Source organism: Lepidochelys olivacea, assembly GCF_965140295.1.
Source record: "Lepidochelys olivacea isolate rLepOli2 genome assembly, chromosome: 13".
Classification (NCBI taxonomy): Eukaryota; Metazoa; Chordata; order Testudines; family Cheloniidae; genus Lepidochelys; species Lepidochelys olivacea.
Genome location: NC_140423.1, coordinates 11,687,376 through 11,708,817, shown reverse-complemented (window position 1 = coordinate 11,708,817; position 21,442 = coordinate 11,687,376). Strand labels below are relative to the sequence as shown.

General features: G+C 40.4%; 2 protein-coding genes across 2 annotated transcripts in view; one reads left to right on the top strand and one right to left on the bottom strand.

Annotated features, from left to right (window-relative positions):
• LOC311529573 (serine/threonine-protein phosphatase 4 regulatory subunit 1-like) overlaps positions 1-170 on the bottom strand; it is a gene marked incomplete at its 5' end in the record, with an annotated part of 40,510 nt that extends 40,340 nt beyond the window's left edge. Inside the window, one exon of the mRNA XM_084645599.1 lies at positions 29-170. Coding sequence (XP_084501725.1) covers positions 29-170 — 142 coding nt within the window. The remainder of the gene's footprint in view (positions 1-28) is intronic.
• RAB22A (RAB22A, member RAS oncogene family) overlaps positions 65-21,442 on the top strand; it is a 27,647-nt gene continuing 6,269 nt past the window's right edge. Inside the window, exons 1-5 of the mRNA XM_084645603.1 lie at positions 65-204; positions 2,998-3,077; positions 9,763-9,844; positions 16,810-16,881; positions 16,980-17,086. Of these exons, the coding sequence (XP_084501729.1) occupies positions 169-204; positions 2,998-3,077; positions 9,763-9,844; positions 16,810-16,881; positions 16,980-17,086 (377 nt within the window). The 5' untranslated portion in view covers positions 65-168. The remainder of the gene's footprint in view (positions 205-2,997; positions 3,078-9,762; positions 9,845-16,809; positions 16,882-16,979; positions 17,087-21,442) is intronic.

The following is a 21,442-nucleotide window of genomic DNA, read 5'->3' as shown; positions in this document are numbered from 1 at the left end:
TGTGTGGCGCCTGAGAAGCGGGGGTTACCTGTAAGCGGTGACTGGGGGGGGAAGTGGCAGGGAGCCCTCTGTCTCCTCGGGAGACCCTCCTGCCTGTGTTCAGGGTGGGGGCTATGGTGATGCTGGGCTGCGCCTCTGGTTCTCTTTAAGGCAGCAGCCTCCCTGGCCATGGCTCTGAGGGAGCTGAAAGTTTGCTTGCTTGGGGTAAGTCACCTGCTGGGTGTATCTGCGGTGATAGGGAAGGGGGGGGCTGCTGTATAGCCCCTCCCCCGGTGCGGTCTTGGTGAATGGGGGAGGGGATGGAGGAGGGGGGAGTTTCCCTCATAGAGGGATTCATTTGAAAGGTGAGGGGGGATTTCTGTCCTGTATGATCACGAAAGCCCTTAAAACTGCTTTAAAGCGAGGGTGGTTTGTGACGGTGTTTTTCCTGTGGTGAGAGGATATTTTTGTCTCTTTCCAGTGCCCGTGTTGATTTCTGCATCATCTGTTTGTGTGCTCCACAACAGCTAGTAAAGCCTTTCTCTCTAGGAAGAATTTCTGTTGTCTGTGTTTGACACACAAAGTAACACACACTTTTATTTTCAAGGCTCCCCTATTAAAAAAATGGTCCTGTGTTGAAACTGCTCGGCTCCCATCCCCCTTATGCTGTCCAAGGCTTTGATCATTTGAATAATATTTAGCCCTTGTATTTATGTAGTTTGATATCAGACACTTAATGCCATTTTCAGGCTTCAAAAGCACTCTCCAAATACTAGATAACGGATGAAGGAGACTTCAGAACAAACGTGGGTGAGACTTTAAATCTTGTTTAGAAATATATATGGCAAAATCTTCATCTCAAAAGACAGACGTTTTTAAAAATTCTTAGCTCCAAAATGAGTGCTCCCAATCAAAGGTCCTCCAAACCAAATCCAACTGAAGTCAATTGGAGCTTTTTCCTGGACTCACTCTATTGGGAGTTTTGTCTGCTTAAAAACAAAACAAAACAAAAACAACGAAATTTGACAGGTTGGACTATGTATTTCCTGGTTCTAGATTGTCTTGTTCCCTCTCCCTGGAAAATTGGTGTATATTCCCTAATTTTGTATATCCGGTATTTGGGGGAAGGTGGTTGGCACGGTTGCTTCCTAAATATGAAAAGGAGTACTTGTGGAACCTTAGAGACTAACCAATTTATTTGAGCATAAGCTTTCGTGAGCTTATGCTCAAATAAATTGGTTAGTCTCTAAGGTGCCACAAGTACTCCTTTTCTTTTTGCGAATACAGACTAACACGGCTGTTACTCTGAAACCTTCCTAAATATGTTATCCTTTGTTTACGTCAAACTCTACCTGTGAAAATTTTGTGGAGTGGGAAAAGGGGGAGTAAGAGAGTAACTAAGAAAATTTCCCCTTCTAAATGCCTCAGCCAGGAAATTACTTTCATCTCCCTTTCTCTTCTTTATAACTTTCTGTTAAACACTAAAATATGTAAGTGACAAGAATAGTGTATTTTTGAATTCCTCTCTCCTCTCCCAAAAAAGGAGAACCTTCGAGACGATTAGCACAAACTTAAATTTTGTACAGATTAGTACTGTAGTATATTGCTGATTATGCACTATATGTATCTTATAACTTTAAAAATAAACTCAATATTTGTCGATAATCTAAACTCTATCCCCAGATGTACCGATACTCTTTTCTTAACCTGTGTATTATATAATTTTTTAACATTAGCTCTAATAAAAAAAATTTAATCTGGGCTGCAAATACTGCAGAAAGCAAGCTTAAATGAAAGCAAGCTTGTTTTATTCAAACATTTCTTAATATTAGGTTTGGTAAACTATCTTTTTCAAATCTTTAAATTTGGGGTATAGATTACCTGATTCTCTCATCTGAAGATTGTGAAGTGGTTCAGCTATGTTGTGTTTAAAGGCATGTGAGCAATCAGACATCTTAACTTAGTGCTGCAAGTAGATGCAACTTGAAGCATGCCTTTTGTTTGTTTGTTTTATTAAGCTTGAGTTGTCATAGTTACTATTCAAAACACATACAACCTAGTGTTAAATTTCTAATGTGTTTGGTGCTATTTTAAACTGTGGTTTGTCACCTTAGAATTCCTCCTCTCTTGCTCCACGCAGCTATGAGATTAAAAAATGTATTAGTTTCAGGTATGTCTCAGAAGATGTTTAAGATCTTTCATTAATAGGGCGGGACTCAATGACTCAGAGGCTGAAATGTGTTTGCAATGCTTGTAATAGTGTGACACCCTTGATCTACTTGTATGTGTTAATTACCTTATTCAGCTACAGATGTACACTTTTAACAGTTGAGGTATAAAGCAGCAGCTTTCTCGATCTCCTGTACAAATATCCCTAATTCAAAACAAGCACTTATGCAGACTTTTTGAGGGGGGAGGCGTGGTGGGAGGGGAGCATACAGAACAATCTATTTCAAGAGAGGAACATAATAGCTTTTTGTTTAAGTCTTATACAAAGTTATCAAATATCTTTTATATCTGTTTTGGGATAATGTATCTTTAATAGAGCTATCTCCTGTTTTCAACATAAATGTTATTTTTTCGCTCTTCAGTTTTTCAATTTTGCTGCACTGAAATATTTTGATTACTAAGACCCTGATCCTAAGAGTTGTTCCACTTGGCTGGACCCGCACTGACTTCAGTGATGCTCTCTGTAGGAACTGGGATCAGTCTTTCCATAAGGAGCTTATTGCGGAATTGTGGTTTAAGGGCTTGTCTACACTGGCACTTTACAATGCTGCAACTTTCTCTCTTGGGGATGTGAAAAAACATCCCCCTGAGCGCAGCAAGTTTCAGTGCTGTAAAGCACCAGTGTTAGACAGTGCACCAGCGCTGGGAGCTGCGCCCCGCCCTCTGTGGAAGTCGCTCTGCCGTGACTACACAAGCCAATGTAGTTGCCAGTGTAGACTAGCCTTAAATGTGCCTAAGTGTTTATGGTAGCTAAATTCTCATTGGTGTAACTGCTATGTTATTTTTCAGGATACTGGTGTAGGCAAATCAAGTATTGTGTGGCGATTTGTAGAAGACAGCTTTGACCCTAACATCAACCCAACAATAGGGTAAGACACTAAATAAAATGTATTTGAATTGTAAATAAGATAGAGGAATATATAATTTAATCCCAAAGAGTCACATATGAAACACACTCTGCATGAAGTAGCAGAAGTTGGGTAAAGTGGTTAAATCTATCCAAATTTCATTTCAATGCAAGAAAAACGCATGCTCTGAATGCTGAAGTGGGAGTCAGGAACTCCTGAATTCAATCTTTGCACTGACACTGATTTGCTGTGAGGCCTTAGGCCAGTCATTTGGGGCTTGACCAGCAAAATTGCATGTAGTAAAAGCTGCATGCAAATCAGCAGTTACGTACATAACCCTCCATTTGTATACACAGATACATGATTTTGAATACCCAGTCACAACTAATGCAAATGGAAATAAGTTAGTTTTAAAAATCTACACTTTAACTGCCTTACAGTGTCATTGTAATGCCTGAGATTTCTAAATACCCTTAAAGACTAAAATATTATTTTAATATTAGTTAATATTAATAGTGTTAATATTCTGGCTTCATGCAGATTCAATGTTTATGCTGTAGGGCAGGTTTAAAATCTTGTCCTGTTTTTGTATTAATAATCTTAACTAAAATATCCTGTTAGGCTTTCTGGATTATGAACAAACAAGTGTGTTCTACTGCTGATGCAAACCTCAATATCTGTTTCTCATTCATCAACAGAAGAACATAAATCTTTGTCCACTTTATGTTGAGGCACCATTCTTGAACTTCAAAAATAACTGAGTATAGTAACTATCTGGTTGCTCGAGGTTTTTAAAAAGTAATGTAAAAACAAAGTCTCAGATTTTTCTAGGATGTTTCAAATTAACAATGATAAATATTTTTGTCAACTGCATCTTTTTCTCCTTCCCAGATCTGTTTCTTTAATTAGATTAATATAAAATGCATATTCCCTTAACTAACAAAATGGGGTAAATACAATAACACTTCCTAATAAAGATCAAGTGTTTCCTTCATTCCTTTGAAATATCTAGTTTTCCTTTTCTATGTTTTAATTATGGTGTACAAAATTGGATTAAATACAATCATGCTGTTTAGAAATCCTGTTCTTTTATTAACAAAAACTATATGTAAGAACAGACACCTAGATCATTTTATGTCAAAACTTAAGGGCTACAAGTTTTTATCTGTTAATTAATCTACAGCAGAGGTTCTTCATGTAGGGTTTGTGAGTGCTCTGCCCTTTTCATATTACTAAATGGAGTGGGAGCAGGGAAGTCCCAGCTAGATGTGGGGGCAGGAGGTTATGGTAAAGCTGTGTTGGGATAAAAAAGCTTGAGAATCATTATCTGCAGATATATTTATTACAGGCGCGATATTTAAAGGTGTTCAGGTGCCTAAAGATGCAGATAGGCACCTCAGCACCCAGTTGCTTTTGCAGATCCCATTGAAGTGCCTATCTGAATCTCTAGGCACCTGAACACTTTTACAAATCTGTCCTTGCTTCTTCTTTTTTGGACTGATGGTTGGATAGCTATCTTGTGCAATCATTGCAACAACAAAGACCCTGATCCTGCCACTGGATCCATGCACAAGTGTGGCCAAACAGCTACATGCAGTCACTAAGTAAACTGGCAGGATGATATGAACTCAAGTGCTACAGCTCTGCCTATCTTGTATCGCATTCAGCCATGCTAGTACCACCAAGATAATCCAGTGCTTGTGTAAGATCCGTTCATGGATGAAGAACAGATGGGGCAAAGATGAACCTGAGCAAGAGAGGTTGTGCTGGAGGGCAGAGTTTACAGCGCAGATGCTGTCTCCTTTGGCTGAGGGTACACGCTTACAATTTGTCAATTCAGTCCATAGTTTAGGAGTAGTCCTGGTGGCCTTTCTATCCCTAAGCGCTTACATAGCAGTAGCTGCGAGTTACGCTTTGCTTTCTACCATCTCCATTTGACTAGGAGACTCTCTTCCATCCTGTAATATTATACCCAAGGCACTAAAGGGCATTCAGGGCATTGCCATGTCCCATCTAGACTACAGCAATGTAATATACCTGGGCATGAAGTCATCAGCCCTTAGGGAACTCCAAGTAGAACAGAACACTGCTTAAAGTTCCAGGATGCTGAGGAAACAGTCTGCTTCTGTTGATCAGCAGATCTCTCTAGTTTGTGCACCATCTCTGCTTTTCCACTGCCTGACTATTATAGATTCTTGAATGAGAGAGCAAGCTGGTTGAAGCTTAACCCAGCTTAGCTGGATGTGATGCAAGTTGTTTGAGGCAAGCAGCTAGGAGTTGCTGCCTACTCCAATATTGAGGATAATTAAGGTAGTTACAATTCAGGGGTATTTTTGGATTGCTGTTGGAGTCCCAGATAGCACTCTGAGCCATAAAAAGCTGCCTTTTTTTAATAACACTTGCCACAACGAAAATCTTCATTTCTCTCAAATGCAAAGCTTGGTGACCTCCATTTTGGACTATAGAACATGCTCTATGTGGAACTGTCCACAAAGACAACTCAGAATATTCAGCTGATTCAGAATAGAGCAGCACAGCTGCTGAATAGGAGTTTCTGTAGAAAATGCATTACACCAGTGTTCCATTGACTGTACTATCTTCATATACTCTTCAGGGTGCTGGTTGATTGGTAAAGCCTAATTTGTTTTGGCTTCTAGCTACCCAAAAGACTTTCTCTCTCCATGTGTCTCATTCCAGCCACCACTGTCAGATGAGACACTCATGCTAACAGTCCCTATATCTGAAGCTCTGGGGATGGGAATGGGATGTCTTCAGTGGAGGTACTGCAACTCCAGAATTCACTTCCACTTTGGCTAGAGTTTAAAATTCAGAGTTTAGTACAAAACTGATTTATTTAATGGCGTCTTGCCTAAGGGGTGCTGAAGTCATATACCCTTAACTTTTATGCAGTGAGCCTTTGGAAGTTTTGGTAAACTGCTTTCCAACAATTATATGTCTAGTGACATTGGTAATGTGAGCATTTTTTAAATGAACAATCATAAATTTGACTCTGAACATCATCATCAATATAACTACAGTTATAAACAGGCTCTTCCCTGGGTGCCTTGATATCAGCAGTATATCCTGCTGCAATAACAGTAGCAACCCTAATGTCCAAAGCTAAGAAGAGTGACTTTTTCTTAAAGACAAATTTAATTTTGTTAAAAGAGAATGGGAAACACCTTAGATTCATTAAAGATGAAATAATTTAGTACTCAAAAGTGAAGAGTATCTGAAGTAAATTTAGAGTGGTAAATGAAAATGGACTACTTGCTCTCTGATTCACACACACTAGAACAGAGCTGCAGACCTGTCGTGGCTGGGTTGCAAATGCTCCATCTGATGACTTAAATCAAAATACAACTGTATTCGTTGGAATCTTTAAAAATTGTTGGTAACATTACAACTGATCATAGATTCTGTAAAATCCGTTATAAAACTTAAACTTTGGACTAGAATTGATGTGATGGTATGCCATGAATATTTACAATCCAGAAGGCCTTTCTAAATCACAAGCAATTTATATTAAATGTTGGGGCTAAACTATTTGAGTGTCTCTAAAGAAAATTGGGATGGATACACTACCTGTCTCTTCTGAAGAAATTGCATAAAGATTTGCCCTAGTCAGATGTGTCTGGGAGAGTGGGTTGTGGGGGATGCTGGGACTGGGAGCACTATGGGGAGGTGGTGTGGGGAAAAAACAGTTGGGTGAGAAACTGGCAGGAGTGGGAAGAATGAGTCTGGCCGGACAAGGAGACTGGGACTAGGAGTCCATCATGGGAAGGAAAAGAGGGTGATAGATCTGACAAGGAGCTATGATGCAGGGGGAGAATTAGGAGTGGAGGTAGATTAGGATGTGTAGCCAGTCGGAGAGAAGGAAGAGACAGATTGGACAAGGAGCCAGGGGGGTATAACTTGAACTGCCTGGGCAAGGAGACTTGGGAGAGGGAGTTAGGGTAAGGGGACAGAACTGTCTGGCTGTGAGGAAGGGGAGAGATTAGGAGTGATAGGGGCTAAGACTCAGAGAGCAAGCTCAGGTGGGAAGAGCCTATGGACAAAGAGACAGGATTGAGACAGGTTGGAAGGTATGGGATGGAAGGGGTCAAGCTTAGGCAAAACAGGCAGAAGTATTTGTACCCATGACAGCAAAACGAGCAGAAGAGTCTGTGTTTGCTAGATCACACTCCCCTCCAAAGCCTGGAAAGGAATCCCAAATTCCTGAGTCTGACCATTCCTCTGCTGTCCACAAATATTTGTGAAACCCATGGTGAAGTATCTCTCCTTTTCCCCCCCTCCTCCCACCATGTGGTCCACATACAGTAGGACAACCTACTACTGCTTTCAGTTAGTCTTTTAGCTCAAGTAGTAGAGGTTTGTCCATTAGCTCAAACAGTTCCAACCTGGCCAATGAACCATGTGGGTGTCAGTATGATGTCACATGATAGAATTTGTGTTTTTCAGTTTGTTTTTTATGTGTAATTTCCTAGATCTAAGAACTTAAAAGTTAGAAAATAAAAAATTAAGATTAACTGTGCAACCTAAATTTGGCCCCTTTGTGAATTGAAAAACAGTCATTTATACACTGTAGTTTAAATGATGAATTAAAATGTGTATCCATACACTTTAAATACACACTAACAATCATCTGTTAATGGACATCATGTTCATGGTCTGCACACTTTACCTCATTCTCGTTGCGCAGCAGTGTTATAATGTAAGAAAGTGGCAGTGCTTACAATGCTTACAATAGACACTTTCTTTTAACGTGCTACTTTCCCTTATCCTTTGCTCAAGTACATAATTAGTTACGTTTAAATCCACTGAAGTTTGGCTCTCTTACCCTTGTCCTTTGGTATTAACTTGTATTAAGGTCATTGTAACCTTTTGTTCAGCTTGTTTAAAGGAAACTTAAAATCTTGCAGTCTTTGTGCTAGACTCTAGCTAAACCATCTGAGGTGATGGGAGGTTTTAACCTCCCAGGAGAACTTAAGAGCTTTCTGCTTTCCTTTTAAAAACAAATACATTAAACTTAACTATTACATGCTACCTTACTGTTGAATTGTGTTGATATACTCTGTAGCTGCCATTAATGTGTAACTGAAATTATGAAGGGCTTATTGTCATAACTTCTATGACCTGACAATACTTAGAGCCCAGGAGGACTCTAAAGCCTGAGTCACTGAACTTTAGTGTCCAATACTGCATCCTGTGCTAAAGACATTTACCCTTTGGCTTCATTTCTGTAATAGGCTTTGGGCTGGTGGACTCCTAATTTTGGTGGGGCTCCATGCAGGTCCTGACTCCTGTGTAGAGTTCACTGCAGGATCAGGGCCTTGGTTTTCATCTCAAACTTGAAAAATTCACACCCTATCTGGCACTTATCAAACTTTTTTTTTAAGCTAGTAAGTTCACACAGGCCTTTATGCCATAGCATACTTCAGCAGGCAAATTCAGTTGCTGTATGACCTGTTGAAGTACACAAGACATCTTTATGGGGCCCTAGCTCCTATGCTAATTACCTGGTAAATATGCAGTATTTTGAAAGACAAAAACTAATGTAAAGAAACAGTTTGAGCTCTCAAAGCATTAACAAAATACACATGCCACCAAAATATAAAAAGTTACAGCACCTTGTACTCTTATTCTGCAGACCTAAATTCAGTGTAACGTTTCTTTCGCAAGAGTGGATGATATCAGTAACACTTAAAGCAGAGCTGGGAACTATTTCCCTGATGAAGCAACCATGGTAGGTGTTGGGGTTGTTATCCAATTCTTGCAGGAAACATGAAGAATCCTGGCATTGGGTTCTGGCAGATTTTTTTTTTTTAAAGGTAATCTCTTTCACATATCTTGAAGCCCCATCATTACCATCCTCCTGCACAGAAAAGTTATATATATTTAGGGAGCTGTGGGGAGGAGGAAGGATTATGGCCCTTCTTTTGAAAGTGCTGGGGATCTTCAGGTTTCAGGAAATACTGATGGGGAGAGGGCTTGGGGGCAGCACTCTACACTGCCTTATTCACCTCCCAAACACCCAATTAAATTTTGGTGGGAAGTCAGCATTAACTTATCTGCTTTCAGTCTCTGCTCTGTGGGACTCCCCAGAATGTGGTTGGCAGCCAAATTTCATGTCAACATAAGTCCAGAAAGGGCTAGTGCACAGGTTCCATGTGGTATCCCTTCAGTAGTTCCTCTAATATTCATGTGCATTTTCGTGAATTTGTTGTGGTGTTCCTTTGTGTGGGGGAGGTGTGAAGAATGCCACTCTAATTCCCCAGCTGCTTCTGTGGCAGTGCAAAACCTACATCCCCTCACCTTCAACAGAAAAGTTAAGAGGAAGGAGAGTGCAAATTTACAAGGCTTCTTATCCCCTCTCTGATCCTTTGTACTGTATTCTGTTAAGGTGGAGTTCACCAGTGTTTAAGTGGTGTAAGTGTGACTTAATTGGTGCATGCATCCTTGTCTGGGTCCTTTGCACAGTAATTAATTTCAAACATTATGTATCATGATCTTAATCAGTTTTATAGATAGTAAAAAGCACTTCACTTTTGAAAAAATGACCTGTGTTATGAAAAATTGTGGTATTAAAGTCAATTGAAGATATTGACCTTTTTATATATAAAAATTTGGAGATATGAACTAATTATGCTAGAAATAGTTTTTTCTTTGTATTTGCATTTTGGTAACATTACATTAAATCTTTCAGAGCATCTTTTATGACAAAGACTGTGCAGTATCAAAATGAGTTGCATAAATTCCTAATCTGGGATACAGCTGGACAGGAACGAGTAAGTAGAGATGTTGTTTTCCTCCTTAGTTTGTAAAGATTTTTTGTGTGATCAAATTCTGTAAATGTATGTTTTCACACATGATTCTTTCAAAGTACACTGGAGATAAACCCATGATAATTTAATCAAAATTTCATCTTTCACCTTCGTTATTTGGCTCTCCTAGGGAAATAAATTGTTAGAGAATGTGAAGATTACCTATTTATATAACATCTTTATAGTAATGGAAAGGTCTACTGAGACTTCACTGGAATATTAAGCACAATTTCAGACAGTATTATTAGAAGGATATTGACAAATTAGAAAAGGTATAACTGAGGAGACTAGATAAAAGGAGAGCTATAACTATTGAGAGATTGGAAAAAACAGGTTATATTTACCAAATGGGCAGTGTCTGTCACAAAAACAGACTTGCAAGGTAGTGGTTTTTGGCAATAGTTTTACTTCACAGAAGCATTTCTATTTGGCTTTGAACATTTCTCTGCAACACTGATCATCCCAGTTTAATTGCACAAGCTAAGGCCCTGATTCTGCAAATGTAAGCACTTGTGTAGCTTTACTGATATGAGCAGTTCCATTGCCTTCAATATTGTAACTAATCCTGGGAGTAAAATTATGCAGACATTTAAGTGTCTGCAGGATTGGGGTCTAGATGTTTATACGCCGCATTTGAAACAACAATATTGGTGGAAAATATGGGATAAGTGGGAAGGTTATCTCATGGATTGGTAACTGGTTAAAAGATAGGAAACAAAGGGTAGGAATAAATGGTCAGTTTTCAGAAAGGAGAGAGGTAAATAGTGGTGTCCTCCGGACTGTACTGGCCCCAGTCCTATTTAACATATTCATAAATGGTCTGGAAAAAGGGGTAAATAGTGAGGTAGCAAAATTTACAGGTGATACAAAACTACTCAAGATAGTTAAGTCCCAGCAGACTGCAAAGAGCTACAAAAGGATCTCTCAAAACTGGGTGACTGGGCAAGAAAATGGCAGATGAAATTCAACATTGATAAACGCAAAGTAATGCATATGGAAAAACGTAAGCCCAACTATACGTATAAAATGGTGGGGGTCTAAATTAGCTGTTACCATTCACGAAAAAGATCAAGAAAAAGATCTTGAAGTCATTGTGAATAGTTCTCTAAAAGCATCCACTCAATATGCAGTGGCAGTCAAAAAAGTGAACATAATGTTGGGAATCATTAAGGAAGGGACAGATAGTAAGACAGAAAATATCATATTTCCTTTATATAAATCCATGGTATGTCCACATCTTGAATACTGTATGCAGATGTGGTTGCCCCATCTCAAAAAAGATATATTGGAAAAGGTTCAGAAAAGGGTGACAAAAATGATTAGGGGTATGAAACAGCTGCCATATGTGGAGAGATTAATAAATCTGGGACTTTTCATTTTAGAAAAGGGATGACTTAGGAGGGATATGATAGAGATCTGTAAAATCATGGAGAGAGTAAATAAGGAAATGTTATTTACTTCTTCCCGTAACACAAGAACTTGGGGCCACCAAATGAAATTAATAGGCAGCAGGTTTAAAACAAACTAAAGGAAGTATTTCTTCACACAACATATAGTCAACCTGTGGAACTCCTTGCCAGAGGATATTGTGAAGGCCAGGACTATAACAGGGTTCAAAAAAGAACTAGATAAATTCATGGAGGATAGGTCCATCAATGGCCATTAGCCAGGATGGCCAGGGATGGTGTCCCTAGCCTCTGTTTACCAGAACCTAGGAATGGGCGACAGGGGATGGATCTCTTGATGATTACCTGTTCTGTTCATTCCCTCTGGGGCAGCTGGCATTGGCCACTGTCTGAAGACCGGATACTGGGCTAAATGGACCTTTGGTCTGACCCAATATGGCTGTTCTTATTAACTTGATTTTTTTTAAAAAAAATATTTCATTTCTAATCTGATTGTGTTAGAAGTGCATGTCAGGAAGTTTTTCATTTGAAATACAAATTTTAACCTGGCATTCTTTCCAGAAGAAGAACTTGATGGCTGCTTTTGCAGCATACTCACCTTTTGAGGGGATGCAACAAACTTATTCAAGACTTACAAGCACACAAACTGAAATTAAAAAGGGAGTTGGAGGAAGTGTCTTTGTGCTGCATACTAATTACCTTGCTTACGAACTACAGGCAGCAACAACAAAAGCTGCAATTATGTATGAAGTTTTATAAACCTGCCTGAAGCTGTTCGGCAAGGGATTTCCATTACGTATTAGAGTTTCATTCTGTTCATTTGAATCCTGTTTGAAAGCAGTGGAAGAATGTAGTATGCTGAATCCAAAGTAGGGCAATCTATGAGGAAGTATATCTGTAAATGGCTGACAATTGGTGCTGTCAGCTTGTATGAAGTAAATGTTTCCTCTTTTCTTATCCCTGGAGTGATGCCCTATTCTTTTTTCCGTGCAAGTTGTCCAACACTTTGTCTAATTGGAAGAGATGAAGATGTCCTCCCCCCACCTCTGACTCAGAGCTGAAGATTCTGTAGACTTCTCCCTCCACACCTTGAGAGTGAGGGGTTATTTTTTGGGAGAACATACATCTTGAGACTACAGTGATGTAGGAACAAGATTCTGATGCTTCATAAGAAGGAGCCAATGTCACCTTAGTTCCGTCTAAAGAGTGCTGCTGACAGCTACCGCTGAATCTACAAGCTCACGTGCATCCATGTATCCTCATTCTCCCTTCCCTCACCTCCTGGCCCACACAGACAGTATGTTTCGAGTTCCTTTACAAACAATACTTCCACCATTCCAAGTGATCAGTTAGGGCAATGTGTCTTTTATTTATTTATTTATATTTAATATATTTATTTATTTTTAAACGTGGAAATATTAATGCTTCATAGCAATTCAGTCAAATACAAACTCCAATGTCATAGCACAGGTCAGTTACTAATAACCCAATTTATCCGTAACGGCTTCTGGTGTAAGAGCAAAACTCTCTTGTGCATTAGTGAACATACATGATGCTCCCAAACTCTGTTGGCCCGGGAAAGAAAAACTGACCAAGCTCAGGGCTCTGTTTTTTCCACTTGCCCATCAATCAAATTGGGCAGCCATTAGAAACCATGATAAACTCTCTTTCCATAACTTCATGTGTCTTGTAGGGCTCTTGAATCCAACACTTGACTTTATATCAAGTACTGAATGTGGTATTGGATTTTATATCAAGTTTTCAGTGATTTGTAATACCAGTCTGATAATAATAAATGACACTGTTAATCACTTGTGCATCTTCTCCTTTTGCAAGATACATATTCTAATGGGAAAATTACATACTACCTGAACTTAATTTGGACAATGCTTACAGGATCAAAAGACTAAGTCTTGTAAGGATTAAAGAGATAGTGATAATGTAATGCATCACAGAACCAGGATTTATTCATACACAACCATAGTTGCAACATTTTTTTTTTTCTGTTTTGTTTTCCAATACTGGTACTGGGGTTTTTTTTGGTTTTTTTTCCTTTACAAAAATGTTTGTACGGCTGCCAGATAAGATCTAATTTGTATTCACTTTCACACAGCTGGCTATGGACTGTCAAAAAAAAAAATACTGTGAGGAGAAAATCTTACTGCAGAATCGTTGTACAGCAAAGGAACTTGGTGTGCCTTAAAATGACAGGTTAAGAACATTGGCTAGGAATGGACCAACTACAGAAAGGACTGATCAAAGCTGCTAGTCAGTTCGATCAGTGAATCTCCTGCCCTGAAACTTCCATGACAGTATTCTGTTTCTGCGCCTTCTTCAGCAGAAATTATAACAGTCGCTACACACTTTGCAGTTTGGATAAATTATTGGCTTTCTCAGGTTTACTAAGAACTGGCATCAAACCACATATGACCTCAGCCATCAGGGTTTGAGCACAGTGTTAAAACACAGATGCGGTGGTCCATATGAACCATTGAGTTCCCAACCAGTATCATCTGCTGTTCCCGATATTTTAGTTTTAGCATTTGCTGTATTTTAACAATGCACTTCCAAGGCTTATCAGTGAGCAGTTCTTTTTCAGCAGGTTGCACCACTCCTTGTCAATATAAACACCTTGATTAGCAACAGCTTGATTTTTAAGCTAGAACGCAATATTTCACCTGATGTAAATTTATTTCCCACAGATCTCCCTCTCCTTTGTTCCTGAATTGTTGTATTTGACAAGGAGGGGAAAAAATCAAGGACTTTAGAAAATGCAGATTTTCTGTGACTAACACTGTCTCTGTTGTAAAGCAGTTTCATTCAGGTTGGGTGTATTTCCATTGATAGCCAGTTCAAACTTTTTAATCAGATTTAAACAGTAAGTTAGAGGATCACTGACTACATGTAAAGTATGCCTTAACTGGCATTGTAAGTCACTAAAATATCTCAAGTGTCTGCTTCCATTATTACAAATAATGGCCTCGTATTTAAAAATGAAAACACATCAGTTGTTGTCAAGATATTTTTTCCCTCTTCTTTCTTTCCCTCAACCTACTATTTACTTCAATTGGTCATTCTAGAACTGTATTTCCAATAAGTTCTGATGTCTTGGAACCCAAATGCAGAAAACATTAATTTAGTGTGGTGTTGACTAGCTGGCATCTCCCCTCCCCCAGTCCATATTTATTTACTCCATTTCTCTTGGTGACATAGTTTCCATTTTTATATTCATGCTGATGGAAGCTTTCATTTTTGGATTGCATCACACTTAAATTTAACACTTCATCTGGGGCACTTCTGCTCACGTGTCAGAAGTAACTATTTCTCTTTCATTGACTAAGGTTAGTATGAAATTGCCTTCAACCACTATCTGAGTCTTGTCTATTGTCCATGCTGCCAAATTCTTGTGTTATACTGATGCTCACTGGTAATTCTGTGTTAAAGCTCAAATCAGAGTTGGGCTGCAGTGCAAGAAAGCTGAATTCTTTGAACAGACAGCTGAAAGAAAATGTAGTTTCTGGAAACATCTGTTTTGTTAAAGGGAAAATGTTTTTTTTAACTGCTGACTATTCCTAGGTGAGAAAAGAAATCAAAATGTTAGCAGGCAGGAAATGAGTAATACAAGATCAGCAAGGGAAAGCAGGATTTTTTTCCCTAATATAAATAGACCACAAAAAGCCAGGTAGTCAAATAGTAGTGGTTTATCAAATATGTTTCCCTTTACATTCTAAGTACTTATGGGGGAAGGAGAGGATATTACACCCTTCTTGGATGAGTTGGGTGATCACACATTTCCTCCCTCCTAAATGTTTGACAGGTATTTTCATTCTGTGCACTTTGTGTAAAGGCTTATTCTCAGAAGAATTTTGTGAGCCAAATCTAAATGGGCTGGAATTTTGTTTTATAACAAAGGAATTTTTAGGATGTAAAGAACTGCTCTCAGCTGAACTATATTAACCAAAAGAAAACTAGTATTTTATTATAACCAAATATGTCTTTGTGAAAAGCTACATTGTCTTCATTATTTTTATAGATTTCTTATTGAGTAGTAAATAGTGTATATAAAGCCATACATCAATACACTGCATCTATCAGTTAATTATTCTCTTCTTCCACTGACACTTCAGCGTGCTAGATGAGTTGTTTGTTTTTTCTTACCTTAGCAGAATTTCTGAACACTGCATCTAAAACAGTAGTTATTTTATAGTGCCAAGCATGTGTTAAAGTAACCATTGTAGTTTCTTATGCAGTCAAAAAGCAAGTAGCATTCGTGCAAGGATAGTAGCCTGATCTGTGTACTGCAGGCTCATTCAGATTTGTAGCAATTGTCAGTGTTGCTAAGTCCTGAGATTTCCTGCAAGTCTTATGATATCTGGTGTTTCCTAAAGCCTTTGCTTCAGGGGTCAGGTGATTGTGAGACACTCTCAGCTTTTATTCTTCCTTAACTTTTTTTTTCACTAACTCTTTTGGTTGAAGGGGAAAAGCTTGAAAACATTAATCCTAAATACCAAAAGATAAATAAAAAGAATATAACATTTGTTTTTTTTATCTCACTTTTAAGCCATTTTCAGGATGTTTTGGTTGGTAATAATGTACACTGGTTCTTTTTATTTTTCCTTTTGTGGACATGAGTATCTCAAAAAGGAAGAAATGTATTCAATTCACCCCACCCTTTCTCTCCCTCAGTGTTCAAAATTAGGCATATATCCTGTGTGTATTGTCTATCTGTATAGCTATCTTTTTTTTAATGGGGGTGACCCATTCCATATCTCACATAACTGTCAGGGTTCCTTCTGTAATTTCGCCTTTGCAACCTGACTTTTCTGAGGACTATGAACTAGAGACTGAGATAACATGAAGTCCAAGAATTTTGCTTCATGCCTTTGACATTCTGTATTGCTCCAGTCCCTTATATCCTTTCTTTTAATCCTCTCTCTCTCACAAAAGATTAGTCATTGCTATAAGATTCAGCAGTATACTCTATCTTCATTAGAAGCAGCCCTCTTCTTACTTGTACTAGATTCCTGCTATCCCTGAAGCTGAGGCTTGGAATGGAAACCTCTCTCCCACATCTAAATAAACTTGTACAGACTGCCTGAATAGTAACCAGAAAATGGAGTTCTTTAACAGTGAGTGGTCTTGGAGGAACAGAGTGGTTTACAGGTTTAAATTATAGCTCTACTCCGCCTTCTTTTGGGAGTTAAACCACTTTTTTACCAGCTTTATCTGGATAAACTCAAATTTTGTTTGTTGTCATATGGCTTTATTTATAGTCCATTGTACTATAATAATCTTGTACTACTAGCACCCAAAAGTATTCACTGGCTAGCCTTTGGCTAAGATTGCTTCATGTGAAGCTTTTATATCCTGCTGGCAGTCTCTTTGTAAATTGAAGGATACATTTTCCACTAACCTAAACTCTTTTCCTATACTAGAGCAGTGAAAATTGGATTAACTGGTCAATGAGCCACATGATCTCTGGCACAGTATTAAATCCATTCTATGTGATGTTTCTCCCTACAGTTCCGTGCTTTAGCACCAATGTACTACCGAGGCTCAGCAGCAGCTATTATAGTTTATGACATCACAAAAGAGGTAAGAGGAGATTATAGAACTATATTGCAAACCAACACTCATGTATGTTTTGTTTGGCCAGTTCTGAATCTTAATTCTATCTCCCTTCTCCATACCAGGAAACCTTCTCAACATTAAAGAATTGGGTGAAAGAACTTCGACAACATGGACCTCCAAACATTGTTGTAGCTATTGCAGGAAATAAGTGTGACCTTAATGATGTAAGGTAAATTGATGTCAGTCCAGTGCAGGTGTAAGTTCAGATACAAAGTGATGGTACTAAATATTTGTTAGGAAGATTAAGGGATTTACCAAGCCATGAAAGATATATAGTAATTAAAAAATGCAAGTTTTTTTTTAAAAACTAGTACAAGATGTCTAGCCCATTTTAGAAAGGCTTGCGATGTCTGCAACACTTCATCTTATTAGCAAATGTTGATCCTTCTGGGAAAGTTTAAGTGGGTTTTTGCTGACTTGCTGATTCAGGCACCTTGTTACCCCCACCAATATAAAAAAGGGTGGGAGCTGTTCTGGGGAAAGTGGATCTAGAACATGGGATGAAGTCCTGAGGAAGGAATTCTAGAGGCAGCCAAGTCTTAGAAAAGGTTTGAACATAACTTCTTTATTACTAATGTCTTGGTTAATGAAGCCAAGCCCCAAAAAGGGAATGAGTTTGGATTCTACGTAGCATGTGGACCTCTTTTCAGAGCAGGTTGGGAAAGGCACCTGCTCACAGATCTCTCCTTTGTTTCATATTTTACTTCCACAACTGGGGTCTCAGCTAAAACAGGTGGATATGTTTTTAAAGAGCCATTGCAAAGTTGGTTGACATTGATCCCAAGGGAGACAGGACTGCAAAAGTCAGTCACCTGTATTTTTAAAAATACTGAAATTTCAGTTACTTAAAGAACACCAATAAATCTTTAAGAAACATGTTTATAATCTCCAAGGATGAAATGATATGAAGTAAATGACTAAAAGCTAAATATTTGTAAGACAGATACTGCATGCTTTGTAGTGGGCCTTGGTGTTGGTGAACCAAACATAGTTCTGTCCCTCCTAATGGTTTGGGGCCTGATAACACCATAAGGTGTGCACACGCTACTCCCCATTGAAACTGATGAGTGACAGGGCTCCTGAACTTTAATGAGTGTAATACTTAAAATGCTGATGGTTTTGTATGGCTTTTGGCAGTCTGACTTAGGATTTTGCTGCCATATGCAGTGTACATGCTACTCTAGAACCTTCAATTTTATTGACTAGAATTATAACTTTAAGATACAAACTTTTTAAATCTACATGTGATACTCCTGGGGGAATTCTGCGCCAATAAATTAAAAATTATGCACACAGTATTTTAAGATTCTGCATGTTTTATGTGTCAAAATAACACACTATAATCACACCAGTTTCCATTATTTTTAGTCATTTATTTCAAAATACCTGTCAGCAAGTATGTCTGTAACAACACAGACAACAAAATAATTCAAGAAATGTTTTTGACAAATAGATTCCTTACTAGGCATCTTAATACAGAGCTCTAAATAATCATTCATTTAAACTACAATATAGAACTGTATTTCTTGCACCTCTCAGAAGCAGTGCAAAGGCTTGGGAGAATCAGGGGTAATGGAGGAGCTGAGGGAGAGGGAAGTAAATTGCTGGGAAGGAGCCTGGGTGTGAACTTGGAGGGTTGTTGTTGGGTGTGGATGGGAAAAGTATGGAACAGGTATTTTTGGGGGGCGGAGAGGGATTGTTAAGGAGCTTCCCCCCTATGCAGACATTGTCTGACCCCTAGCCTCTCCCATTCAGTCAGGCACATCTGCCCTGTCCCCATGTGGCCCTGCCCTCCCACCCAGCCACTCTGCTGTCCCTATGTAGCTCTGGCCCCCTCCCCCATCACAATGTGGCCCTGCATCTCCCTCCCCCCTGTGGTCCTGTGCCTCCACTCCCATTCAGCCCCTGACCAAGTCTGTCCTCCCCCACTAACCCTTATGAGCCCCTGTCTGATTTTCGCTTCCCCCCGCCCAGCCTCCCACACTGTCTGTCTCCCCATAGCTCCTGACCTGGCCTGACAGGTGCTGCGAAGAAGGCAGGCTCTTTTTCTTCCCTTGGTGGCCAGGAGCTGCTGCTGTTCCTGCAACATAGTGCCTTCTGGTGGGCAAAAGTTGGAACTGCAGCAACATTTCAGCAGAAGCTTTTTTCCTGTGCAAAAAATTTAAAAATATGCATGACTCATTAATTATGCATGCATGCAGTAGCACAGAATTCCCCCGGGAGTAATGTGAAAATAGCATTGTAACATAAGGAATTTTAGCACTTACTGCCAGTCACACTGTAACTAAAGTTGCAGAAAAGTTTCCATTATATTTGCACTTGCTTTCATTGCATTTTTGGCTGAAATTTTGTTTGGTATCTTCCCTAAGGGGAAGTATTCTCTTAAAGCCTCAGGTATTGTTGTTGTTTGGGTGGGTGGGTCTGTTTTTCTGGGGCAGGAGCATGACTATTGTGCACTATATTTTATAAAACACAGAAAAATTGGAAACAGTTGAATATGAAACTTGGAACATAGAGTCCTTTGTGAGAAGCACATCCTTGACCAATTTTGGAGAAAAAAATTGTTAGATATCAATAAGGTTATTGATGTGTTTGAAAATTTGTACTGGGTATTGACAGTAGACAATTTCACTAAGTCTAAGAGTTTGCATTGCTTTCAGGAGATTGAGAGCGTGCATGTTTCCCTGAAGAGGGCTTCTGAATGTATGACTAGAGCCTAACTAAACAAGACAGAGTGCACACTGAACAAAAAGACAACTGAATGCAAAAATAATACAGTAATGTGGCATTAATAGTTCTTCTTCAAGTGCTTGCTTATGTTGATTCCATTCTAGGTGTGCGCGCACCCATGTGCGCAGCCATCAGAGATTTTTGCCTTAGCGGTATCCCTAGGGTTGGCAGTGGCACCCCCTTGAGTGCCGCGCTCATACGTCAGTATAACAGTCACTGCCGGCCCTACATCGGTCTCAGTTCCTTCTTACCGCCCATGGTGATTAGTCGGAGCGCCTTTCTTTCATAGCAAGGGCTAGCGGTTTCGTCTCCACTGACTTCAAGCCTTAGGGCCTTGTAAATTGTTTAGCCTTAGGGCCTTATAGTAGTTTGCGTTAAGTAGTTAAGTGTAGTTAATAGTTGAAGTTATAGTCCCAGAGGGGACTTTGCCCCAGGCAACCATGCCCTGGTCTCCTGGGTTTAAGCCCTGCATGGACTGTAACAGGCCTATGCCTGTAAGTGACCCCAATAGTAGCTGCCTCAAGTACTTGACGGAATCACACGTGAAGGACAAGTGCCGTATTTGTAAAAACTTTTGGCCCAGGACTCAGAGCGGGATATTCGTTTGCAAGCTGTCCTCCTGCCCTTCTTCCAGCTTCCAAGCCATCCCGCCAAGACTCGCTGAGTACCTTGGCCTCAGTGCACCCCCAGCACCCGTTCCGCCCGGCACTGCTCCCCTTTGTCGGTGCCCAAAAAGAAAGCAAGGAAGTATGGCTCCCTGGCACCAGGCAAGAAGAGTCATGGGTCATTGGGCAAGAGACCCAGTTCGGGCTGCCTGGACACTCCGGAACCATGTATAGATGCCTCCCCAGTTGGGGCTCTTAGCCCATTAAAAGGTCCACCACCAACTCTCAGGAGTGGTATGGGACCCAAACCCCTGACTGCACCGATGTCTTCCCAAGCTCCCCCAGCACCGAGAGAGCAGAGGCCTCCGCCCACACCACCAACACAGCACGTGCCACAGAAAACGGCAAAGGCTCCCCACAAGGGCAAGCCAGCCACTAAGAACCCTCAGGGGGCAGTAGAGCACCGCTGATTCCCCAAGACAAGACAGCATCTCCACCTCTGCACCGCAGATCATTGGAGTTGCAGCCCAGATCCTCTGGGGCTCGCCCTCAGTCACCAGCCCTCGATCGCCGTCCCCGTCGTTTCAGCACAGACTGCCTAAAGGGAGGCACCAGTCTCTGTACTACCAGCACTGTTGGCCCTCCTGTCAGTCGTCCTCTTGGCACAGATCTCGATTGCCTGCCCTGTGGGATCACTCCCCATCGTGTCTCCGGTCCCACTGGTGCTAGTCCACTTGATACTGGCACCAATCCCCTTGCTCCAGGCATCGGTCTCCGACGGTGACAGTCAGCAGGCAGACTCAGGTGGCGACGGGCTCACTGTGGAGGGAATTCCTCCGGCACAGAAGGGCAGTTCAGCCCCTCACCCAGACCCCACCGGCACAATTGGGCACCCGGGGCCATGTCGACATCAATGGCACCACCTTGGCAGCATGGCCAGTGGCCTTATTGGAGTGCATGGGCAGTGTTGGTCATAACGTTGCCCCCTTTGCACCGCTCATCTGCACCGCGTAGGTGCATCAGTTGGCAGCACCAGGCTGAGTGCATGAGGTGCGCTAAGAGGTCGAGGCAGAGCAGACTGCACCCACCCCTAAACCTGCCTCCAGCAAAGGAGATGATGCCCCTGGGCCTCCCCTTGTGGTACAGTTGTTGTCTTTGTTCCTGGACGAGGCGGTCGCTGAACCCTAAGG